The sequence below is a fragment of the Equus przewalskii genome, chromosome 26 (assembly GCF_037783145.1).
Source record: "Equus przewalskii isolate Varuska chromosome 26, EquPr2, whole genome shotgun sequence".
NCBI lineage: Eukaryota > Metazoa > Chordata > Mammalia > Perissodactyla > Equidae > Equus > Equus przewalskii.
The window spans coordinates 4,413,075-4,435,234 of NC_091856.1; the positions used below are offsets into that span (position 1 = coordinate 4,413,075).

General features: G+C 41.2%; 1 protein-coding gene across 3 annotated transcripts in view; it reads left to right on the forward strand.

Annotated features, from left to right (window-relative positions):
* TDRD7 (tudor domain containing 7) overlaps positions 1–22,160 on the forward strand; it is a 91,066-nt gene that overhangs the window by 45,706 nt on the left and 23,200 nt on the right. For all 3 annotated transcript variants that reach the window (XM_070595834.1, XM_070595832.1, XM_070595833.1), the window contains exons 7-8: positions 13,139–13,725; positions 17,111–17,297. In XM_070595834.1, coding sequence (XP_070451935.1) covers positions 13,139–13,725; positions 17,111–17,297 — 774 coding nt within the window. The remainder of the gene's footprint in view (positions 1–13,138; positions 13,726–17,110; positions 17,298–22,160) is intronic.

The following is a 22,160-nucleotide window of genomic DNA, read 5'->3' on the forward strand; positions in this document are numbered from 1 at the left end:
TTATTTTCAGCTTACAAATCATCCTCTCAGGGCTTCACTCTGCTCTAAAATGTGACTGTTTGTACCCATCTAATAGAGTTGTTAGAATTAAATGACACAAACTGTAAAAAGCAGCTGCCAGTATAGGATCAGAAGCAAAGGAGGTGTTTGGGAAAAGGCAGCTCTTATTTTTTGAGGAGCAGCCCAGCTTAGATGAAAGCAAGTTAAAAAACCCACTGGTATACCAGAGACATGCCCAGCAAGCTCCATGATGGAACTTATCTCGATGAAAACAGAAGGAAAGCTAAAGAGGGAAGAGCCAAGGTTTAAATTGAGAAAAAATAAGGAGCAGTGGATGGGTAAAGTCAAAGAACTGAAATTCCAAGATGAAGTGAGTCTCTGCTATCTCAGAGGAACAATCCCCTGCCAAAGATAATGAGAGTATATCTGCAGTACCTACCCAGCCTAGGATGCAGAGTGAAAGCCACGGCTGCCTACCAAGACATCCCCAAAGGCTCTGCACCTGTTTAACCAGGAACAGACTCCATTGTCTTCCTGAAGGAACCTGTGAGCATGGGCCTAACCTTGGGCCACACTGAAGGAAAATGAAGTTTAACCTAATATAAATAGTTGCAGTCAGCATCAGTGAAAAGCCCTTACTAGGAAAAGGGAGTATTAGCCTTGAAATATATATAGTCTATAAGACTGTTCATCCAAGATGGTGGAAAAAGAGTTTCTCTGGGTAGATAGTTTGTAAACAGTCAGGGGTTCCCCTCTACAAGGAACTTTTTACCTTTACCTTTGATTAAATCTCTGTGGAATGTGTGACAAACACTTGTACTTTCTTAAACAGAAATGACTAAAAAGGTATAACCTTTCTGAATATCGTGGGCTTAGCATCAGTAACATCAGTGAACTGCTGCAAAGAGAGTGGCGGATGTAGGTGCTATGGTACACTGAGTTGAACGGGCTTAGCTCCTCTCAGTGTATTTCCTGCGTGCAGTATATGGCCCACCTGCTTCCCTTACAGGCTGCAGATCTGAAGCTATCAGTTTGTCTTCACTCAGGCCCAGTGATGCCATTGGGGACCGTTTCCTAATCTCCTTCTCAATTGTCTTAACTTTTCCAGCACTTCTCAGCTTTAGCACAAAAAGAGTGAGCTCTGAAGGAGGCCATCAACCAATCTTTTTCTGTGAACTGGCTGATCATAGTGTGCAAGCTTCTGGTCAGTAGCTCTTTGATGTTTTCATTGTTGCTGTCCAGGGGTCCTTATTCAATGCTGGAGTTTTTATACTTTTTTTCCTGTTTTTTTATTTTTCTGAAAGTGACTTTTATTTCAAGTTCAAGATTTCTTCTTTATTCTACATACCAGAGTGGGCACACCATGCCTCTGTCTGTTGTTGTTTTTTGTTATCTTAGTGAGATCATATTGGCTTTTAACATGGTGTAAATTTCGGGTGTACATTATTATATTTCGGTTTCTGTATAGATTGCATCATATTCACCACCAATTGTCTAGTTTTTATCCATCACCATACACATGTGCCCCTTTACCCCTTTTTGTCCTCCCCTGACCCCTTTTCCCTCTGGTAACCACTAATCTTCTCCTGATCTATGTGTTTATCTTCCACGAGTGAAATCATAACAATATTTGTCTTTCTCTGTCTGACTTATTCTGCTTAACATAACACCCCCAAGGCCTATCCATGTTGTTGCAAATAGGACGATTTTGTCCTTTTTTTGTAGGTGAGTCATATTCCATTGTGTGTGTGTATATATATATACCACATCTTTATCCATTGATCCGTGACGGGAACTTAATGCTGTGGTGAACATAGGGATCTATAAATCTATTTGAATTGTTGCTTTTATATTCTTTGGATAAATACCCAGTAGTGAGATAGCTGAATCATATGTTGTTTCTGTTTTTAATTTTTAAAGAAATCTCCACACTATTTTCCATATTGGCTTCACCAGTTTGCATTCCCACCAGCAGTGTATGTGGTTCCCTTTTCTCTGCATCCTTTCCAATACTTGTTATTTCCTGTCCTGTTAATTATAGCCATTCTGACAGGTGTGAGGTGATATCTCATTATAGTTTTGATTTGCATTTTCCTAATTAATGATATTGAACATCTTTTCATGTGCCTGTTGGCAGTCTGTATATCTTCTTTGGAAAAATGTGTCTTGATATCCTCTGCCCATTCTTTTATTGAGTTGTTCTTTTTTTGTTGTTGAGTTGAATGAGTTCTTTATTGGAGATTAACCCCTTGTCAGATATATGATTTGCAAATATTTTCTCCCAGTTGGTGGGTTGTCTTTTCGTTTTGTTGATGATTTCCTTTGCTTTGCCAAAGGTTTTTAATCTGATAATAGTCCCATTTGTTAATTTTTTTGTTTCCTTTGCCTGAGTAGACATGGTATTGGAAAAGATCCTTCTAAGACTGATATCAAAGAGTGTACTGCCTATAATTTCTTCTAAGAGTTTTATGGTTTCAGATCTTATGTTCAAGTCTTTAATCCATTTTGAGTTAATTTTTGTGTATGGTATAAGATAATAGTCTACTTTCATTCTTTTACATGTGGCTGTCCCGTTTTCCCAACACCGTTTATTGAAGAAACTTTCCTTTCTCCCTTGTACATTCTTGACTCCTTTGTCAAAGATTAGCTGTTAGTAGATGTGTAGTTTTATTTCTGGGCTCTCAGTTCTGTTCCATTGATCTATTTGTCTGTTTTTCTGCCAGTACCATGTTCTTTTGATTACCATAGCTTTGTATATAATTTGAATTCAGGGAGTGTGATGCCTCCAACTTTGTTCTTTTTTCTCAGGACTGTTTGCCTGTTTGGGGTCTTTTGTTGTTCCATATATATTTTAGGATCTTTGTACTATTTTGGTGAAGAATGTCATTGGGATTCTGATTGGGATTGCATTGAATCTGCAGGCTGCTTTAGGTCATATGGACCATTTAACTATGTTTATTCTTCTAATCCATAAACATGGAATATCTTTCCATTTCTTTTTCTCTTCTTCAGTTTCTTTCAGTAATGTTTTATAGTTTTCAGTGTATAGGTCTTTCACCTCCATGGTTAAATTTATTCCTAGATATGTTATTCTTTTTGTTGTAATTGTAAATGGGATTGTATTCTTGACTTCTTTTTCTGCTAGTTCGTTATTAGCATATAGAAATGTGACTGATTTTTGTATGTTGATTTTGTACCCTGCAACTTTACTGTATTTTTTTATTATTTCTAGTAGTTTTTTGGTGGATTCTTTAGGGTTTTCTAAATATAGAGTCATGTCATCTGCCATAGTGAGTTTCACTTCTTCCTTACCAATTTGCATACCTTTTATTTCTTTTTCATGTCCTATTGCTCTTGCTAAAACTTCCAGTATTGTGTTAAATAAGAGTGATGAGAGTAGGCATCCCTGTCTTTTTCCTGTTCTCAAAGGAATGGCTTTCAGTTTTTCTTCATTGAGTATGATGTTGGCAGTGAGTTTGTCATATATGGCCTTGATTATGTTGAGGTACTTTCTTCTATACCCATTTTACTGAGAGTTTTTATCATAAATGGATTTGGATCCTGTCAAATGCTTTCTTTCCATCTATTGAGACGATCGGGTGGTTTTTATTCCTCATTTTGTTAATGTGGTGTATCATGTTGATTGACTTGTGGGTTTTGAACCATCCCTGCATTCCTGTAATAAATCCTACTTGATCATGGTGTATGATCCTTTTAATGTATTGTTGTGTTTGATTTGCTAATATTTTGGTGAGGATTTTTGCGTCTATGTTCATAAGCAACACTGACCTGTAATTTTCCTTTTTTGTGTTGTCCTTGGCTGATTTTGATATCAGGGTGATTTTGGCATCATAAAATGAGTTAGGAAGCATCCTGTCCTCTTCAGTTTTTCAAAATAGTTTGAGAAGGATAGGAATTAAATCATCTTTGAATGTTTATTAAAGTTCACTAGAGAATCTGCATGGTCCTGGACTTTTGTTTTTTTCGAAAACAAAATTCAAAAAAATTCATTTCAATTCAAATGAATTTTTAAATCTTTTCAATCTCTTTGCTTGTGGTTGGTCTATTCAGATTCTCTATTTCTTTTTGATTCAGTTTTGGGAGGTTGTATGATTATAAGAATTTATTCATTTCTTCTAGGTTATCCAGTTTTTTGGTGTATAGCTTTTCATAGTATCCTCTTATTCTTCTTTGTATTTGTGTCACTTGTAATTTCTCCTCTTTCATTTCTGATTTTATTTATTTGAGTCTTCTCTCTTTTTTTCTTAGTGTGTCTGGCTAAAGGTTTGTCAGTTTTGTTTATCTTCTCAAAGAACCAGCTCTTAGTTTCATTGATCCTTTCTATTGTTTTTTCAGTCTCTATTCTGTTTATTTCTGCTCTGATTTTTATTTCCTTCCTTCTACTGACTTTGGGCTTTATTTGTTCTTCTTTTTCTAGTTCTTTTAGGTATAGGGAAAACTTGTTTATTTGAGATTTTTCTTGTTTCTTTAGGTAGGCCTGTATTGCTATAAATTTCCCTCTTAGTACTGTTTTTGCTGCATGCCATAATTTTGGTATGTTGTGTTTTCATTTTCATTTGTCTCTAGGTATTTTCTTATTTCTCCTTTGATTTCTTCGTTGATCCGATAGTTTTTCAGTAGCATGTTGCTTAGTCTCCACATCATTGAGACTTCCTCAGCTTTTTTCTTGTAGTTGATTTCTACTTTCATAGCATTGTGGTCAGAAAAAATGCTTGATATGGTATCAATCTTCTGTAACTTAGTGAGGCTTTCTTTGTTTCCCAATATTTGGTCTGTCTTTGTGAATTTTCCATGGGCGCTTGAGAAGGATGTGTATTCTGCTGTTTTTGTATGGAATGTTTTATATGTATGTTAAGTCCATCTGGTCTAGTGTTTCATTTACGGCCACTGTTTCCTTGTTGACTTTCTGTCTGGATGATTTGTCCATTGATATAAGTCAGGTGTTTAGGTCCCCTGCTATTATTGTGTTGCTGTCAATTTCTCCCTTTAGGTCTGTTAATTGTTGCTTTATATCCTTTGCTGCTCCTGCGTTAAGTGCATATATATTAACGTGTTATGTCTTCTCAGTGGAATGTCCCTTTTATCATTATATAGTGGCCATCTTTGTCTCTCATTATCTTTTTATCTTGAAGTCTGCTTTGTCTCATATAAGTATGTCTAGACCTGCTTTCTTTTGTTTGCCATTTGCCTGGAGTATCATCTTCCATCCCTTCACTCTAAGCCTAAGTTTGTGTTTAGAATTGTGATGGGTTTCCTGGAGGCAGCATATTGTTGGGTCTTACTTTTTAATCCAGCCAGCCATACTGTGTCTTTTGATTGGTGAATTCAATCCATTTACATTTAGAGTGTTGACTGATAATATGAGGGCTTAATACTGCTATTTTATCTTTTGTTTTCTAGTTCTATATTTCCACTGTATCTTTTCCCTTATATTTCTGTCTGCCATTTCAGTTTGGTGATTTTCTGTGATGGTTTTTCTCGGTTTTCTCTTTATTTATGATTTGTGGCTCTGCTCTGATTTTTTGTTTTGTGGTTACTGTGAGGTTTGTTTAAAGAATCTCATGGATGAGATAGTCTCTTTTCTGAGAGTCTCTTATCTCCACTAGCCTATGCAGGTTTCACCCCTTCCCTCTTCCCCTTCTATGTTGTTGTTGTCACAAATTATTTTTTTGTGTTGTCTTTGTGACCAAAGTGAAGTGTTTATAGTTATTTTTGAATTTTTCTTTCCCTTTATCCTTCATTTTATAATTGTTTGCTAACCTGTTCTGATATAGAGCTGCCATTTTCTGTCTGTCTGTCTGTTTATCTCCTTCCTCAAAGCTTTGTAAACTTTCTCCTTTCTGTTTCAGGTAGGAGGGCTCCCTTCATCATTTCTCATAAGGCAGATCTAGTGGTGATGAACTCCCTCAGCTTTTGTTTGTCTGGGAAAGCTTTTGTTTTTCTGTCATATCTGAAAGATAATTTTGCTGGAGAAGTATTCTTGGGTAATAGTCTTTGTCTTTGAGTATTTTGAATTTATCATTCCACTCTCTCCTAGCCTGTAAGGTTTCTGCTGAGAAATCTATTGAAAGCCTGATGGGGGTTCTTTGTGGATTATTTTCTTCTGCCTTGCTGCCTTTAATATGTTTTCTTTGTCATTGACTTTTGACAGTTTTAATATTACATCCCTTTAAGAAGATTTTTTTCTTTTTTTTTTTTTTAAGATTTTATTTTTTTCCTTTTTCTCCCCAAAGCCCCCCGGTACATAGTTGTGTATTCTTCGTTGTGGGTTCCTCTAGTTGTGGCATGTGGGACGCTGCCTCAGCGTGGTCTGACGAGCAGTGCCATGTCCGCGCCCAGGATTCGAACCGACGAAACACTGGGCCGCCTGCAGCGGAGCGCGCGAACTTAACCACTCGGCCACGGGGCCAGCACCTAAGAAGATTTTTTTCATTGAGATAAATAGGAGTTATGTTAGCTTTGTGTACTTCCATGTCCAGTTCTTTCCCCAGGTTTGGGAAGTTCTCAGCTATTATTTTTTTGAACCAGCTCTCTGCTCCTTTCATCTAATTTTCTCCCTCTGGGATACCTGTAATCCTTATGTTAGTTTCCTAATTGAGTCAGATCTTTCTCAAGGAGTTCATTCATGTTTTTTAATCTTGTCTCTCTTCTCCTTGACCTGAGTCATTTCTAGGTTTCTATTTTTGAGTTCACTGATTATCTCCTCCATAAAGTTTGCTCTATTTTTTATGATTTCTACATTCTTCTTTATCTCATTAATTGTGTTCTTCATATCTGAGTTTTCTTGTGACGTTTTGAGTTTCTTTATGACAGCTATTTTTAATTCTCTGTCAGTCAGATTGTAATCTTCTGTGACTTCAAATTTTGTTTCTGGAGAGTTGTCATGGTGCTTCATGAATTGATCCTCTGTTGGCACATTTGTAGTAGTGACCACCTTTCTTGTTTGGGTATGGCTTTGGTTACTTTGGTTCTAAGCTGCTTCTGGTTGTATTTGAGAGCCTGTGCTCTCCACCCTCCATTGCCTCTGCCAGAGGCATCATCAGTGCCCTCCTTGTACTGCTTATGCCTCTGAGGTTGCTAGTGCCTTGCTGCTTTCATTGTCACTGCAGACTCAGGTGTTGCCATGAGTCTGCATGTTTCCAGGGTCGCCTTGGTTTTGTGTTCCCCCACTTGCTCTCTGTGGAGTCTCCATAGGCTTGGGTACTGCTGCCCCATGCACCACCTGTGCTGCTCCTCCTGGGTTATCTGGGGGTGCTGGCAGCACCACTGTCAGGGACACTGGATTCACAGGTGTCACTGCTGCTGTCGAGGGCCCAGGTTCTTGTATACAGACCTCACTGCTGGTAGAGCCAGTGTCAGGGGCACTGTCCCTTGGGGCTGGGTCTCAGAGTCTGCTGTGGTTCTGCAGCCTTAGGTTGCAGGTGCCTCCTGTCACTGCTAGGGGAGAAATAGAAGCTAAGCCACAAGTGTTCTTGCTGGCCCTGCAGTCTCTGGTCACTGGCACCTGCTAGTGTGCTTTTTGAGACCTCAGGTCAGGGCACCCTGCTCCTGCCAGAGAGACCAGCGCCACTGCCAGGGAAGAAGGAGGGGGCTGGGTCACTGGCACTGTTACGTGTCCAAAAGCCTCAGGATGTGTGCACCACCCACCACCACTGAGGGAGAGCAGGGGCCACAGCCTCTGGTCACCAGCAGTGGTGCATGCCGGTAGTCTACCTCAGATCAGGGCATCCCACCCGTGCCAGGGAAATTCACACCTTGGATGTAGTCCTTACTTCTTAAAAGACCAGCCACTGCTAGGGGATGAGGAAGGGGCTGGATCACCTGCTTTTCTGTGTCCTGAAGCCTCAGGATGTGTGCACCACCTGCCACCACTCGGTGGCGGGGCAGGGACCAAGCCACAAGAGCCGTGTTTGCCCTTACAGCCTATGGTCTCTGGCTGGCACACTGGTGTGAGGATCTGCATTTTGGATCCCTGCTACTAGGGGAGAGGGAAGAGACTGCTCCCCTCGTTCCACTGCCTCCTGAAAGTCCAGTCCACATACCCTCAGATGTGTAAATGCATGGATCTCAGGCGTTCTAGTGTGCTGTGCAGGGAGTCATTTTTTGGTCACTGGCTGTCCCACTGGTTGTAAAATTAGAGGGAGAGACAAAGCAAACAACTCACTCTGCCATAATGTTAACGTCCTCTGTCTAAATTGGTTTGTTTTTTAGTTTAAAACCTTTGTTAATGCTTGGAGTGCTAGAAAGCAAGTCTCCAGGTAAATGTGATTTTATTGTACTCTCTCAGGTTTGTATTGGGTGGTGACCATATAAAGTGAAATTTAGAGCTTAATTTAAAGCTTCAACACAAAGAACCACTACGCAGTGGAAACAAAACTGTGGCTGGCTGAGACCCATATAACTACTTTGATTTAATTGGACAATGCCAATTCTGTGATAGAATCCCAAAGAAAATTCTAATTCCGTAAGAGACAGTAAGTTTACCTCAGTAACCCACGCTAAAGAGTTAGCAGGGTAGCCTTCGTATACTCAAAGGAGTTTGCCTTCAAGAACTTTTAAGTTTACAGCACAGGTAAGTTAGAAAGGAAGAAGTAAAGACCTCTTAGAATTAAGGAGAAGAAAGTTTCTAGGCATATGGGATGAAGACTTTTATTTGTGTGAACAATACAGGCATCCTGAAGAAGTTGATGTTTTAAGTCCTTGCACCTCACATCTACCAAACCTAATGTGTCTACTCCAAATTTACAGAACCCTAGAGGGGGTGAGAGAAGTCTCTCATTCAAGTTGTGATTCCACGTAAGGCAGAAATCAAGCTAAACATAATGAGCTTGTGGGGATAGAAAGTTTAAGGCATATTAGATACCAGAATCTTCTGATGATCGCCAAAGGAGATAGCTTGAACTCCATGGTGTAGGGAGTTAATCTTTTATGTTACCTACCTGTCTCTCCAGTTGGGAGGTGAAGGGGAGGGTCCGTATGCAAATATATGGGTTCCAGGTCATGCCAGTTCCCAGACATTGGACTGGTGATTTTTTGGGTGGATATCCAAAACCAAAGAAAAAAGGTAGAGCCACAAAAGAAATAAAACATGAAGGAAAAGGGCAGGGTTACAATCCTGAGTCTTCTCCTATTGAACAGGAAGCCTTTTGACCCTCTTGTCAGGCATGTACCTGAATCAGGTGGACTAAAGGAACTAGAAGCTCTAAAAGCGGTTGACAGAGCCAACTGAAATGATGAGCAGCTGATTATCACACTAAGGAAATAATAGAAGCCATGTTTCAAGTAGCCGTTGACCTACCTTGGTCATTTGTGAACACCAGAAAACAGCTGTTCTACAGGAGATCAACATGTAAAACTGGTCGGATGCACCAGAGCTCAGTGAAGAACAGACAGCAAGCTGTAACCCAAACTGCAGCAATTCCTTACCTTTGGGAGATTCTCATAGGCTGGGGATAGATATAGTAGTCGGTCTCTTTCCTGAGCCCATTTACCAGAAAATTTTAAAAAGACAAGACTCACTTTGTGGAGGACAGATGGTGATCACATTAGAATGCCTTGGAAAAGAAAATTTTTACTCATATGAAAATTTTACAACAGTTTGTTTGAAAAATTGTATTTCTTTTAAATTATATTTTTAACTCTAAACAATTTGAGTTTCATGATTTTTTCCTTTGAATTGAGTAACCCTTCGGCCATTCTTCAAAGATTGATTAAAGTATGTGGATCAGGTATATTTTCCGTATCACTAAATTTATCCATGAATATTTGTCTAACATGTTGAAGGACATCTGAATCAACTCTGGTTAGTGTCAGGTTCAATTCCTAAAGTCAGGCCTATGTTTAATCTTAGTAAATGCTAATTTGAATTTAAAGAGGCCAGATCACTAGAGAACAAAGTGGAATTTAGGCACATAACCAAACCTCTTAGCATCAAGAAGAATCCAGTAAAAATTGGGAAGTGCCTACAATTCAAGGAACTAATCATTTGGGAATTGGGGATGGGGGAAGTTATCTACTTTAACAGTAAAAGTGAAATAAAGCTGCTGAGAAAACAAATCTGTCTTCTAGTTCAGATGATTATTTGGCCATTGTTTGGACTTTTGATAAACTCAGGTTTATTGGTCGAAAATCTACTTTATAAACCCACTGGCAAAGCTTGACTTAAATACTGCAGACACAGCCCTGGAAGCTTTACTACTTCCAGATGATCTTTAAGCATTATGCTGGAATTAAGGCCAGAAAAATGGGAATTCTGCACTTGCCCTGAACAAATTCACATTAGGTGGACCTCATGTTCAGGACTCCTATTAAAGATAATAATCCCTAGTTAGAGAAACAACGTGCTAGTCATGTTCAGAGGTTTGATAAAGTGCATTGTTAGGTGGTTGGTCCCGATTGCATCTAAAGCACAGATGAGAATGGAAGCTTTGGGACTGGGAATGGGGGAGACTGTTAAACAAGCATAAAGTATCCCATATTCCCAGTTTACTTGTTGGAAAGAAAGGGATTGTAAAACTGGAGAACCCTTCTTATCCTCTTTTGGGTCGGAAGAAATCATGTGGACAGTTAGGGCATGGAGCTTGTGGGAGTTATTTTAGGTAAATAATACAGACTACATTCCACTGAAATTAGCCTCTGCCGTCCACTTCAGAGGAGGTCTTGCAAAGAGTTGAGAAGATGTTGTTAGATGAAGACTAAAGAAGAGTGTTAAGATGGGCCCAGGAGGCTCAGCTGACTTCGGATATGGAGGACTGCCATGTGTAAATCTAAAATTACACTAATTGGGATTCTGTATGATGGGTGAACAACTCATATATAAACAGAATTCTGTTTTATTTTTCCATTTGCTCAAAAGTATGTTTCTCAAACCTCTGGGTATCCAATCTGTATTCTTGTATCTTATTAAGTGTCTTAAAGCACAGTGGGGATTGGCGTTTTAAGATTCCAGATTTAAAAACATGAGTCTCCAGAGAGGTGGACTAACTGTCGAGAGCAGAATGAGGAGTATTCCAAATATTTGTGTCCCTGAAGCTTAAAATTAGGAACACGAATTGTGAGTGTCACATAACATACCATCCAGAGTGTCACAAGGTGTCAACAGGAGTCCACCAGTTATACAGGGAATGCCTGCAGATGCTACCCATGGGCTAGATTGCCTCTACTTTCATTGGTACTTTAGGTGTTTCAGGCGTGGAATTTTCCCCACATCTCAAAATGTAAACACACATTGGCAGAAGAATATGAGGAGGAAAACCTAATGTTTTATACTTATGTTAATATTCATTTTCCTCTTATGTATCATCTAGAATCTATAGTCAGGCTGAAAGCAATCTGTTTTGTTTTATTTTTTTAAGGGAGATCTGCAACTTTATTTTTTTCTAGTTTCGTGAAACAGTTCAACATCAACATTTACCTCATTTCAAACACACACACACTCACAGCATGGCATTGTACAGATGTACTGGAACTTGATTTTCTTTTGTCTTTTGTTTGTTTTTTTGGTGAGGAAGATTGGTCCTCAGCTAACATCTCTGCCAGTCTTCCTCTGTTTGTACGTGGGGTGCCGTCACAGCCTGGTTTGATGAGCAAGGTGTAGGTCTTTGCCTGGGATCTGAACCTGTGAACCCCAGCCACCCAAGCAGAATGCACAAACTTAACCACTATGCCAGCAGGCGGGCCCAAAGGAATCTATTTTAATATTAAATTGTCTATGTCTTTTGACTTACTAAAGCTCTTCTGTAGTAACAAGACAAAACCTTCTTTATATATACCTATTTATGTTCTCTCTTCCTGAGCATAGAAAATGAGGTAAATGAAGTCAATGTTGTTTACTAATAAGCTACCCATCCAGCACGCTTTATTATTCCATTTTTCTTGGGGGATGAGGTACTTCTTGTAAGCTTGTATTACTACCTTAGTGGTCTGGAATACCCTCCTATGGACTTAAATCACAACTAAGAAATAGCTGAATAGGAATCTGACAAAATAGAAACACTTTAAAGCGCTGTGAATACTATTTCTGTCTAATCAGAGGTTGAGAAACTTTTTTTGTAAAGGGCCAGATAGTAAATATTTTAGGCTTCGTGGGCCAAGAGCTTTGTGACTGTCACCCACAGTCTGGCACAGATACTTGACTCTGCCACTGTAGTGCGAAAGCAGCCATGCACAATACGTGAGCAAATGAGCACGGCTGTGTTCCAGTACAACTTCATGTACACCGAATTTCGTATAATTTTCATGTCATGAAGTAATTCTTTTGAATTTTTTCAACCATATGAAAATCATTTTTAGCTCATGCAAAAGCAGGTGGCGAGCTGCGTTGGGCTACAGCCTCTAGTCAGCAGAGCTCTGGTCTAGTAGCTGCCCCAGTTGTGGATAGGCTTAGAACTTGGGAAAAATGGTACCATGCATCGCATCAGTTTCTTTTAGATAAAGAGATGCCATCAAGCCGTGCCTCTCAGGACTATTATGCAAATAAAGTTAGAGATTGGATGACTTACAAATGCCAGATGTTTCTAACCCTTGTTCATTGTTGGGGCAGCACTTTCAGCTCACTTTCCACTGTGGTGGTTGTGAAAACCAGACTTTACCTCTGGAGTGTCTTTTTCTAAATAATGAAAAGCTGGAGAGTTTTCTCAGGATATTGCAGGAAGAAGAGAGATGGCACCTTGGTCTTGTCTAAATATTTCCTAGCTTTCTTCCCAGTGGTTTCTTCCTGACAGTTCTCGTACCTTTTCACAGTTTCATTCCACCTTGTATTCAGTCAGGTTTGTAAGCTGTTGCTGTGGATTTGGCAGAGAGAACTAAATGAGATGTGTGGTGTACAGGGCAGAAACACTCATGATTTCCTAGGGTGGTTGGAGGCCAGGTGCTTCACAAGGGAGATTAGTGCTATTTTATTTCATTGTTTATTTCTGAAATGTGGCTTACGATGTTATTTGCAGGTAAAGGCAATGTATTAAAGTCTTAGTAATCGAGAAGAGTAAAATGTACATTTTTGTGTTCTCTTGATTCGTTTGAAAACAGTGTTACTCTCAGATTTAAAATGCATTAATGCATTTTCGGGTTGTTTATAGCCATTGAAATATCTGTCATTTGCTTTATTTAAAAATTGCAGGTGGAAAAACCTTGCAGTGGTGGTCAAGATTTACTTCTTTATCCAGCTAAGAGAAAGCAGCTTTTGAGAAGTGAACTGAATGCTGAAAAAGTGCCTCCATCTCCACTACCTGCTCCAAAACAAGTACCACCATTAAAAGGCTGTCCAACAGCTATGCCACGAGACTTTAAAGAGAAAGTTGCGGAGCTGCTGATGAAATACTCAAGTGGTCTTTGGGCCAGTGCACTCCCAAAAGCATTTGAGGACACGTACAAAGTGAAATTCCCTGAGGATGCCTTAAAAAATCTTGCCTCGCTTTCTGATGTATGCACCGTAGACTACATTTCTGGAAATCCCCAGAAGGCCATTCTCTATGCTAAACTTCCATTACCCACTGATGAAATCCAAAAGGATGCAGGGCAAGCGCATGGCAATTGTGATATCAAGTCTATGATTGAGCAAGAATATTTGCAGATAGAAGAAAACATTGCCAAAATTGTTGATACCTTTATTGAGAATGTAACAGTTCCTCCATTAGTCATTCCGTCTGAGGCCTCTCCATCTGTATTGGTGGTTGAACTGAGCAACACAAATGAAGTGGTCATCAGGCAAGTTTTATTTTCTAATTCTTTAGGATCCTGGGGTACTGTTGTCATTTGGCTGTTCTTCATATGGTGGCTGGGGGTTGAGGAACAATAATATATTTCAGTTCTATAGAGTTTTGATGAAGTACAGCAATAAAGTTCTTAATATTTGTTAAATGTTCAAAGTATACAACTGTTCATGTGAGAAAAGATGACTAACAGTTTTAAAAACTGAAATGATAATATGGTCTGAATGTGAAAAAAAACCTGTGTCAAAAGCGTAATAGTAACTATATATGTCAAAGGCAATAGTTAGTCCATAGAAAAAGCAAGTTGCCCACTGGGTAGGTTATACTATTTAATCTGCGACTATGTAGTATTTCTTAAAAATCAAAATAGCTCAGCACCACCTTCCTAGTATAATGCATCAGATTAGCCCTCTGGTTAGTTGAGCCTTTTGATATCATTGCCTGAGAGGAAGTGTCATTGCCTAAGAGGCTAATGATAACTGGATTCCAAAAAACAGTCCAGCTCCAGGCACTTGACATGGACTTTTGGAGAAAATATAGAATATACAGAAAATATTGAAAAACTGTAATTTGCACTTTCTGACTCAGGATAAAGAATGGGAACCGGCGTAGCTGGATCTCTGGAGGCACCAGCCCAGGGTATGGCTGTGGCTGGACAGAACAGAAAAAGCCTGAAGCAGAATTCAGCATCCTGGAACCCAAATGTTCCTATGGTGTGTGGGCTATTATTCCTCCCAAGAATCATAGCTGAGCTGAGAAGGCCCAAAGAAAGACCACAAAAAATAATCAAAGTCCTCCACTGAAAGAATAGATCAAAAATATCAAAGTGCTTCCATCTGAACAAACTAAGTCTGAGAGGATAATGAAGTGAGATTCAGGTATCTTGGGATCCTTGAACTGGAAGAATGCACAGAAGCTTTAGAGAGGTCTTGTTTTATACAGGGGTAATAAATTTGTAAAGCTTTTACTCTAGGATGTGGTATGGCCTGAAAATATAAGTAGGTGGCTGAAAGTTAGGGGTCCCACTGTGGTTCAGTAATAAATTGAGATAAAGGAAAGATGTTGAGGAGCACATTGCTAACTTTTACCATTTGACATTATAAAGAAAATCTATATTTCCTCCTTGGCTGAATCCTTTGGTGTCCATTACCAATAGTTGTTGGTGCCATTGTCAGAGAACAATCACCCAACCCTGAGCTGGATCAATCATGTGATTTCTGATGTTTTCACCAAAGATTGGCAGGACTCTGGGTCTGTTGCAGGACTTCAGTAGGAGGATTCCAAGTCTGTTCCAGGATGATTGGGTCCAGGGTCCTCAGATTATTTAGGTCACTGTTTCCAGTGAAAATAAAATAAATTTGAATCCTGGAGTCAGCATTCTACATGTTCAGCAGAGTGGCTGGCAACCAGCAAGCATGGTGGGTAATGTCTGCCATCAGGTTGACCCTAGGTCATTGGCGTCCCCCCACCGCCCTGAAGACTTAGCAGATCCCAGCTGGGCTGAGCCCTGTTCTAAACCCATGTCTTCACCCAGGCAGGCAGTAGGCTCTGGAAGCTAGGCCTGTGACTCATAGAGGGCCTGGAGAGGTGCTGCGGCAGAACCCTCAGGTCAAGTATGGGAATCTGTTGTCTCTAGTCTCAAAACTTAACTTTGTAAAGCTTTGTATTTATTGCATACCTAAACTGATCTACATTTCATTCTGTGCCCACTAGCTCAGGTGATCTGGGGACAATGTATGACCTCATTCTTGCCATTACCCAGTCATACCACTGAAACATCAAACTCCCTACCTGACCCAAGCCATGTAGCCATCCTTCTCTGCAAAGAGCAGAAGCTGCCTGCAGATTTCATGCTGCTTCCCACCACTTTCCTCCTCCCTAGCAGGAGCCTGTTCTACATAGACTACCCAACCATGGGCTGCAGCCCAGGCCTCTGCCAGGTGAGCTCCCAGGGCTGTAGCAGCGCTGCAAGGAGGCCCCACCAGACTCCACATCCTAGGAGATGGGCACTTGGGCAGAGTGGGAGATCTCCTAGGAGACTTCAGAGCCAGGAGTACACCTGCATTCCAGGCAGCACCTTAACATTTCTAAAGTTCAATAAACTTAAATGATAGAGTATGACAAGGCTTCTACAGCTGTTTCTGGGATGAATAATAGGCATGTCATATTTGATTTTAAAATAGCCATTGCCTCAAAAGAGGTATTCTCTTCATCTTGTGTAAGACTTTTAAAAGCTTCTTTTCCTCTAATAACAAATAGGTTGCCCATGGTGTCTTCTGCCCTGCTGATAGTTACCAAGAATACATGCAAACACTCCTAAAGGAATAGTTTCATTATATAGGACCACTTGGACCGTAGGTGACAGCTAGAACAATGTTGTTGTGGCGTATCCCCCATCTCCCTGCCGGGTGATTCTGGTGCTGTTCTGGCATAGCCGTCCAGCTTCAAGTCTTCATCCTATGGCTGAGACATAGGCTGTTACAGGAGCCAAACTTACTTGCCAGGTTTTACATCCTGGAAGGAGGTCTTCGATGGAATTGTCTCTGAGGATTAAAGGACAAGAAAACAACAAACTATTTGTGGCAGAAAGGAAAATAGTATGTTTTGATACCATGAACTGGGACAAGGTGACTGCAGTTGTCAATAGCAGAAAATTGTAGAAGGGGATGGGAGCATATCCTGAAAAAAATACTTCTCAGAAAGTAAACAATTTAAGAAGTATTCAGCTAGAACATGTCATCTCTTTTAAAGGTATCAGACTCAATTGTTGTGATTTTTTCACGTTTATTCAGTAGGTTGGGGGGACAGGTTGTCACGTGGTTGTGTTTGGTGTGTTTAACGCTTTGTTTTTCTCTAGTAAAACTTCATTGGTTTTTAGAGCTTGAGCCTTGTTCACACCCAGCCTTAGTTAGGGCAAAACTACCAGCTAGCTTCTCTTCTCACTGATCTACAAAGATCTCCAGCAGCCTTAGTCACAATCTGAAGTCGACTCTTGCTTATCTGCCCTCCATCGGTGTCTACACTTTCCAGTGCATCTTCCATTCTGCCCTTCCCTGGAGTCTTTTCTCAGCCTCCTCCTCCCGGAAAGCTCCCTGACTGCTTGCTGTTACATCCTCTCGTTCTCTGGTTGCTATTGAGCATTTGCTCTGCCGCGTGGAGTGTTGGACCTTGGTCTTGTTTTTGCATGAGCTCCACAATATCGTATTTCCCTTTTTCGAGACAGAAGCATTCACTAAATACATGTTCTCCTCCCTGCTGGTGTAAGCAAACCTGAGACTGAACCTAAGACGGCAGCAGTCACAGAGGAATATTCATGACTTCCTGTAGACTTCCTCCGGCTAGGTTGCTTCATTTGTATTCTCTTCCTTGCACTATTTCAGGTATGTGGGCAAAGACTATTCTGTTGCTCAGGAATTAATGGAAGATGAAATGAAGGAGTATTACAGTAAGAACCCCAAGGTCACACCAGTCCAGACTGTGCATGTTGGGCAGCTGCTGGCCGTAAATGCTGAGGAGGATGCTTGGTTACGGGCTCAGATCATCTCAATGGAAGAGAACAAAATAAAGGCAAGCACTGTTTACTTTGTCATAGCATTATGAAGACAAGCACATTATTTTTCAAATGAAAACGTTGCTTCTAATATTTTGTCCTTTCTAACTGTATTTAGTTTTCTCTAGAAGTTGAGAGGATAGTATCTATCAAAGATTATCCATGTCAACTTTTAAGTCGATGGTAATTATCTCAGAGTTTTAGTTAAAAAAAAAAAAAGAAAAAGAAGTTCTTCTCCATGGGAGTCTCCATAACCTGTGACATAATCAGGGAGAGCCCTTTATTCGGGGATCCATACTAAATACTAATCAGAGCTCTGTGGGCTTCTTAGCAAAGTCAGCCCTGCAGAGTGAGGGAAGCGCTACAGCTCAGAGGAGACAACATCCTTTCTCTCTCTTCTTCAGCGGCCAGCTGGGGAGAGCCCCTGCCCTGAAGCTGTGTCAGGAGATCAGAAAGGGATGCTTGCTGTTTCTTACCCAGTTTGTTCTCTAGAAGAGGACTTGACCCTCTCTAGAAGTAAGCTCACCCTAACCACCCAGGCACCCTTTGCCATTCACAGAGAAATTTAGGAAATTCCTTAACTAAGTTTACAGACACAACTTTTAAGCAATTTGACCTGACCTTAAAAATCTGAAAATTGGAAAACAGTTTGACAGTTTCTTGTAAAAGTTAAATACTTACAATATGACCCTTAAGTATTTACATAAGAGAAAACATAGGTCCCCAGAAAGGTTTGTACACATGTGTTTGCAGCAGCTTTATTATTAATAGTCCCAAACTGGAAACGACCCAAATGTTCACCAACAGGTGAATGTATAAACAAATTGTAGTTTATCCAGATAATGGAATACTGCTCAACAGTAAAAAGGAAAGAGATACTTAAAACACAGTCACATGGATGAAACTTACAGACTACACAAGTGAAAGAAGACGGACTCAAAAGAGTTATACTGAATGATTCCATGTAAATGATGCCTAAGAACAGGTAAAATTCATCGGTCCTGACAGAAATCAGATCAGTGGTTGCCTAGGACAGGGCGTGGAGGGGGCTTAATTTAAAGGGGCAAGAGGAACTTTTTGGAGTAGGAGATACAGTCTGTTATCTTGATTATGGTGGTGATTGTGTAGGTATCCACATTTGTCGAAACCCATCAAACTATGCTTTAAATGGGCATTTTTTTGTTCAATATAAATTATACTTGGGTAATGTTTGAAAAACGTCAGGAAAAAGCTAAGGACCAAGTTGATAAGCAGACTGGTGGAGAGCACAGTGTGATTAGCAGCTTGGGAACTAGTCGGACTCGGCCTGTTACTGGTTGTCTGCCTTTGGTCAAGTCCCTCCGTTCCCCTGGGCCAGTAGAGCAAAGGCATTGGGCTAAATGATTTGAGATCTGAAATCTTGGTCCCCAAAGACTCTCCTTAGTTTTCCTTTATCTGTCTCCGGAATGCCCTTCCCTGGGGACATCACATATGTGCAAACACTCCAATTGAGAGACCTCATCCTCACTGGAACCTCCTCTGAGAAAGAAAAGCACAGAGGGGTCAGCCTTTGACACAGGTGTGTGTGTGTAGGAATGACTAGTTGGGAAAGAGTAACAGAACCAAAGCCAGAGCGCCCCTCGGTGAAAGGTCGGGATGCCAGGAAGAGAGACGGCACTGGGGGCAGTGGGGAGAGTTAGCACACCTCAGAATCCTTAGCACAGCAGGGGGCGGGAAGTCCCAGGGATCAGGACCCCAGTCAGAGTGGCCCCATCTCTGCTTTCCACGCCGTGAGAAACCTGAGTGGCCTCTAGTTGATAGAGAATAACTGCCCCAGTGTTCCTAGAGAAAACTCTGTCTACTGACCGTTTCCCTGCCCTTAGGAAGTTCAAAAATACTTAAGCTATATTTGACGGCGTAGAGATTGGTTACGAAGAGAAGAACCATACACAAACCTAGTGACACGTTAACAGTGCAACAGTGTTTGCAATGAATAATGCATATGTTCCATGAGGATCTCTCTCAGTCTGAAATCTGTAGGGCAAAAATCACTTGGGCCTCCCTTCCTTCCTGACCTCTGCTTTAAAAGGAGTTTAAGCTCTGGAGTCAGTTCGACCTTAGTTTGAGAACCAGCTCTGCCATTTCTAGCTGTGTGGCCTTGGAAAAGTTATTTAGCTTCTCTGAGTCCTTACCTATAAAATCAGATACTGTCATCCTTCTAGTATCTGCCTAATATGCTTTCCATGCATTTTTTTTTTCATTGTTCTAGGACAGGGGACAAAACTGCAAGTCCTTGTTTTCAAGAAGCTTATGTTCTAGTGAAAAAAGACCAATAATGAACAAGTGTACAGTAAATAGAACAGTTTAAGTGCGGTGGAGGAAATAACAGGGTGCTGGGGTAGGAAATGATTGTGAAGGAAGGGAGAAGCAGGGAGGTGTGATCTGGTTTATTGGCTTGAGAGATTGTTCCGGCATCTCTGTGGGAGTGGATTGTAGTGGGGCAAAGAAGAAAGTAAGACCAGTTAGTTGGCTCTTACAATAGCCAGCAATGTGTGACCTAAATTAGGGTGGCAGTAGTGGAGACAGAGGTAATAGGACAGATTCGGGATGTGTTTGGAAGTAGAACTGACAGGACACTAACTCGCTGGATGTGGCAGGTTAGAGAAGAGAAGGTTCAGCATGACTGCTGGACGCGGGACTTGAGCAACAGGGTGGGTGGTGGTGCCATTTGTTGAAATTGGGGAGTCAGAGAGAAGAACCAGGATATGGGAGAGTCGAGAATTTTGTAGGACCTGTTAGGTTTGAGAATAACTATCAGATTTCACAGGGATGAACTTGGAGCTCAGGGAGAAGTCAGAACTGGAGAGGTATCAGGTTGGGGGGCCTCAGCGTGTTGGTGCTACTTGAATTCGTGGGACTAGATAAGATCACCCAGAGAAAGAACCCCCACAGAGAAGGGAAGGGGACCTGGAACCAGGCTCTGAAACACTTCAGCATTCAGATGGTGGGCATGAGAGGAGCAAAGAAGACTGTAAGGATGGGCAAAGAAGGAAAACCAAGAGGGCAGTGTCATGGAAGCCAGGACGAGAAAGTGACCATAAAGCAACCAGCTGTGTCCTTACTGCTGAGAGCTGTGGGCTGGTATGAGGAATAAAAAGGGTCGCTTTGTACATTGTACAGTAGTAAGCTCATAAGACAGCAGTAGTTGTGGCAATTCTGGCCTGATCTTGTTTTCTACATCTCTGTGAACCAGACAGAGAGGAATTTCTCTCTTTATCTGGGGAAACCCCAGCTCCTCAGTAAGTCTGTTTTTCTTGAACTCTGCTATGCCTGATAGCAAGTACTGTTTCCCTCCTTGCTTTCCACAGACCTTGGTGAGGATGAGAAGCAGGAATGTGCGGTCACCCCCAGAGGCTGGTGGCAGTTTGACTTTACCCAGACCCACATCCCAGGGATGTCTGCTGCTGGACACTCAGGTGGCTCTCTGAGACATGTGGCCACTTGATGGTGCCAGAGAACCAGGAATGGACTGGGGCCCGCTGCCAGGATTATGAGCCTGCTTGTGCTGATCCCAGGGTATTAGAGAGGGAAACTCTACTCAGCCCTCACAGTGCAAAGGACACAGGGCAAAGTGTGGTGAGAGTCATAGTGGGCAGTCCGTGGGCGAATGTTCTATAAACTGCAGCTGCCATACTAATATATGGTATCATGACTCAAAAAGGAAGGAAAGAAAAGAAAACAAGCTCCAAACATTACAGAAACCCTTTGAAGACGTTAGAGCAGTTATTCTTTAGTCTGTTGGTACTAGGAATACATTCTGAATTTCCTGGAATCATGATTTCACATATTATGTCCTGTCGTCAGACCGTGTTATCTCCGTTTTAGGTCTAGGAAGAGCAGAATCCAAGTTGTAGATGGTGACAGATATTAAAGGAAACAAAAGCTGCCTGAATCCTGAGGCCTATGAGAAGGAAGAACAAGTGCTAATTTGGAATTGGAGAAATGAGCCTGTACCCTCAGTGGCTGGCTGCCTGATGCGGGGACCCTGCTGTAGATCTAGGCCTGGGGAGCCTTGGGTCAAGTGACAGACTCTGAGAGACGGTCCTTTCCAGTGTGGGACAAGCAGGCCCCACAGGCCCGGTTATCAGGTGGTCAGGGAGAGGCGTTAGTGGTCTCTCTGGTCTTCTTATTGCTTAGACTCCCTGCTGGGAGAATTTTTGTTTGTATGTTTAGTACCACAGTCTAGGTACTGAGAAGCCGTGGACTTTATTTTCCTGCAGAAAGTAAAACTCTTTCTTACTTGGTCTGTCTTTGCCCTGGTTTTGTAATAAGCATCATCTGCTTTAGTTAGGGAAGCATGGGAGGTTTTCAGCACTCTCCCTCAGATTCCTACTTATCACTCTAAACTGCAGTTTACTGTTTCTAGACTATTTTTGTCCAAAAAAAGGCTTTGTTTATATGGTCATTTTCAACAGAAGTTTTTATTAATGTTGTAAAAATACTATCCAGGCTCTTAATGTTCTGTGCTAATGGTGAAGAAGTGTCGTGCAGGTTTCTGCAAACACAGAACGCTGTCCCACAGATTTGGGGCCTTTGGCTGAGCTAGACGAAGACTAATCCAGCTTCATATCCCTAAAAAAAACAGAAGTGTCTGTTTTTACAGTGTACAGTTCCATGTTATCCAGCCATGGCATTGTTGTCATCAACAGAAAGCATCTCGGTCCCTAGAAGCATAATAGCTGAGAGCAGGCCCTTACAAAAGCTGCTTTGGGGGTTTAGAATCTAACCAATGCCACCAGAGTGGTGCCCTCTCTACAAACGAGTACTGCTGCCCGGGGATGCAGATGCTTAGTGGAAGTGTGTAAATCAAGAAAGACTAAGGTGATGCAGGTGTTATGATA